Source organism: Phytophthora parasitica, assembly GCF_000247585.1.
Source record: "Phytophthora parasitica INRA-310 unplaced genomic scaffold supercont2.95, whole genome shotgun sequence".
Taxonomy (NCBI): domain Eukaryota; phylum Oomycota; class Peronosporomycetes; order Peronosporales; family Peronosporaceae; genus Phytophthora; species Phytophthora nicotianae.
The window spans coordinates 141,440-144,841 of record NW_008649081.1 but is presented as its reverse complement, the minus strand read 5'-3'; the positions used below and the strand labels follow the sequence as shown (position 1 = coordinate 144,841).

At 43.5% G+C, this 3,402-nt stretch overlaps 1 protein-coding gene across 1 annotated transcript; it reads right to left on the bottom strand.

The window, feature by feature from the left end:
- Positions 1 to 3,043: 3,043 nt before the first annotated feature.
- PPTG_24448 (hypothetical protein) lies at positions 3,044 to 3,229 on the bottom strand (the record flags this gene model as incomplete). Its single annotated transcript, XM_008917200.1, has 2 exons — positions 3,044 to 3,095; positions 3,165 to 3,229. 2 exons carry the CDS (start codon positions 3,227 to 3,229, stop codon positions 3,044 to 3,046), a joined length of 117 nt encoding a protein of 38 aa, XP_008915448.1.
- Positions 3,230 to 3,402: the final 173 nt, after the last annotated feature.

The following is a 3,402-nucleotide window of genomic DNA, read 5'->3' as shown; positions in this document are numbered from 1 at the left end:
TGGGGTCGTGACGAGGCCATTTGGAACCAACATATTATTTCAAGTGTTTGAAAGACCGCTGACGTTTGTCAAGAACGGCAACATCCCAATCAGCTTCGTGGTTCCTAGTGATGAACCTGGGCCCAGGAATGCATGGGGGCGAATCTAGGAAAGATCATCGCTAAATGCAGAAACAAGGATCCTATTTTAGATACTTCGATCGTGATGCAGATGTGTTGGGAGTCGATCTGCAGTTGTCGAGACAAGCGTGGCAGGATTGTATTGTTCCGTTGCTCGATATTTACGCAACGCGGTATGGTGGTAGTGACGGCACTTCTGAAGACTTTGTCATACCATTGGAAGCTCCCTGGCCCAAGAAAGTGTGAGTAGTTCGTTTAGGGCTCGTCCTGGCTCGCAATAAGTAGTATTAGCCTGGAAATATGATGTTTGCGTCAAGAAGTGTAGTATCATTCACTTTATGCAGCTACCGGCGTTTCATTCAGCTCAACCTAAACATGACCCTGGCTATTACTTCGAAGTAGTAAAAACAAATGAATAGGATTGTCTATTAGCATTATCCTCGCAATTTTTGGTTTCACGAGCACGTTATGCGTCGTTGCTCGCAGATAAACTCGTATTCTTACTCGTCAGGAGGTAACTGGGGCCAAGTTGCGAGAAAATACTTGCGGTGGATTCACACGGTCTTACTATTGCACGACCCTCCTTGTTAGATCGACAGCTCTGATGCGACAGATGGGATTCGTGGAAGCTTTAAACTTCCCTGACCCCGGCAAAACATCGCTGGCTTGTCTGCAAATGGGCCTTACATTTACAGACGGCGGCGTTCCTCGTGTTCTCATGACTAATGACTACTTATACTACTTAAGTATACATTGATCCATGGAGCACATGTATCTAACGATCAGGGTGTTTACTGGTGTGTAGCATCTTTTTGAACCGGCTAGAACTACTACTATATTTGAAAAAAAAGTTGTAACCTGCCAAAAAATGGATGTACACATTTGTTCTGAGCTCTAGCAATACTCGTAAACTACACTGAAACAGTATGCAGGATATTCACCGACGCTAGAGTGTACATCATGGGGTTCCAGAACAGAAAATTTTAATCTTGCCATACAAGCGGGCTATTTATGCAGGTGTTGGCCGAGATGAAGCGTAGCCCGCCTCTCTTCGCTAAGCGAATGGTAATACTGGGAATTCGCAAAGCGTAACTCGCTCGATGTTATCTCACTCAACATTCAGCTGACCTCAAAATGTAAGCTGAACGTTGAGCAAAAGTAGCATGTTTAAAGCATATTTTGGAGTCGGGTTGTCCGTACTTGATAGTTAAGGGCTCTCGGTCTGTGGTCGCGAACTCTCGCAGGAGTACTAGCCATGCAATTTCTCTTTGTGGACGTGTAGAAGTCTAACCTGCTTGGACTCGCGAGGACTTAACATCTGCCGTGCATCCGGCGGGGCATTTCGTGAGTCAAAGGAGAAGAGTGACCACCCTATCGCTTCAAAAGGTTCGTTCATACAACGTAACCAAAGTAAAACAGTCTAAACTAGCCACGAAGGTAGCCTAAGCGCAGAGTATTAAATCTTTAAGAGGAGGACATAGTGAAACACTAGCAGGTAGAACAACGTTTTGTGGAATCTGTTCATCAACGCATTTTGCAGTCAGTTTGACCCAGTTTCACCCTTACAGATGGTATTGCGCCTCGAGCCGATGAAGCATGCGAACTTCGTATGCTTCCCCTGCGAAGCAAGCACGGGCACCCAATGGTCAATACGAGGCCAACTTAAAGCATGATCTACTTGTACTAGCCGCAGGATCACCGCATTTGCAAGATGGTTTGCAAGGCAAGTTGAAATTTCTTTTTTTTAATCTATTATTGAATATCTCTAAATGGCACGCCATTTGACCTTTTTTGCTACTTCATTGGCGCCGTGTTTCGGCCCGTGAACAACTTACGAGATCTTACTAGAATGTGCAGCAGTAAAGATTTTATATATGGTTGAAAAATAATAACTGGAAAGTATTATTTTATGCCCGATCAAATAGGCTTGCAATGCTTCCTGCGATCTGATTCGTTCTATTTTTTTTTTTTTTGCTACCCGGGTTGGCCCCTCGAATGAAGTTTGGGACTTGTGCTGCATGTCTAAAAATTGTTGGACTGTCGTTTTTCAAGGAGTGTGGCTTACTGAAGCCGTTGTTCCTTTTTATATAGTTTGTTTCCCTTATTACCAGAACAGGTATTGTCCATTGGTCCGCTAGCATCTTGGTGGAGCCTGCAGAATCAAGGGCTCTACTAACACACAGTCACGTTGTACTAAGTGCATTCAACTACATGTACCCACGTGACCGAATCACTGATATTTATTCTAGTAGCTTTCGCTACGAAAAATATGTGTATTCCTAGCTAAGTTGAAGCCAATCTAGTTCTGGTTAGACTGAACGATTATTTTTTAGACAGTTGTAGCCACATCACTTTGCTCGTCGGAGGAGTCTCCTGGTGTAAAAGAGAAGGGTGTCTCCGTCACGGATGAGGCAAATAGACTAAAGGCAAAACTCTTCTTCGTGATCCTAAAGCTCGAGTCACGTCCAAAGTAGTAAAAAAAATTAGGCTTCATCGGTTCAACATTCGTGGCAGCACAATGCTCTTGTTCAGTAATGGCTGTTCCCATAGTTAAGCACCCCAGAATAGGAATATTTGACTTCAAATGTATTCCATTTTACAACTGAGATGTGATAGGGAATACTAGTAGTATCTTGGGTTTATTTGTAATTGGTCAACGGGAACCGCTTATTTATTGCTGTTGAGGGGGTATTCCAATCCAAGGGATTACTACCGAGGGGATCGTCTGGACCCGGATAATACAGACGCTGTTCATATCGCTTTGAATGTGGCTATAGTATTTGTTTTTTTACTGGTATGAATCTAGTACCAGATTTTTCGAATAGTTGGTACCCCAAAAAGAAATCAAACGGAATGGCCGTGCTCTTCAGTGTAGACTCATTCAACCAGGGCGATGAGAAAATGAGAGTTTATATGTATATATCTTAGACAATGTTGTTGACCTCCTCCCACTTTAACGGCTTTTGATGTCGATTTCTGAATAATTTTAAGTATTTGTAATCCTTATGTTGCAAGAGCGCATCATTTTTCAACGGCACATTCCACTTTCCAGGTTCAGTCATTCCCAGCAAAATTTTTGCGATGTCTTCTCTCATGTCTAGCTTGGCCATTATTAAGGTTCTCGCTGTTTTCTCCGCTTCAGTAGCGTCAAGACTGGCCCTCACGGAGGGTATTGGGTACCAAATCGGCATCAATGAGTCCACCTCGTTCTGCACCTTACGGTAGAAAGTAGTAACGTAACGCTCGTAGGCTTCGAATTCCGTGGTACCAACGATCTGCTTCA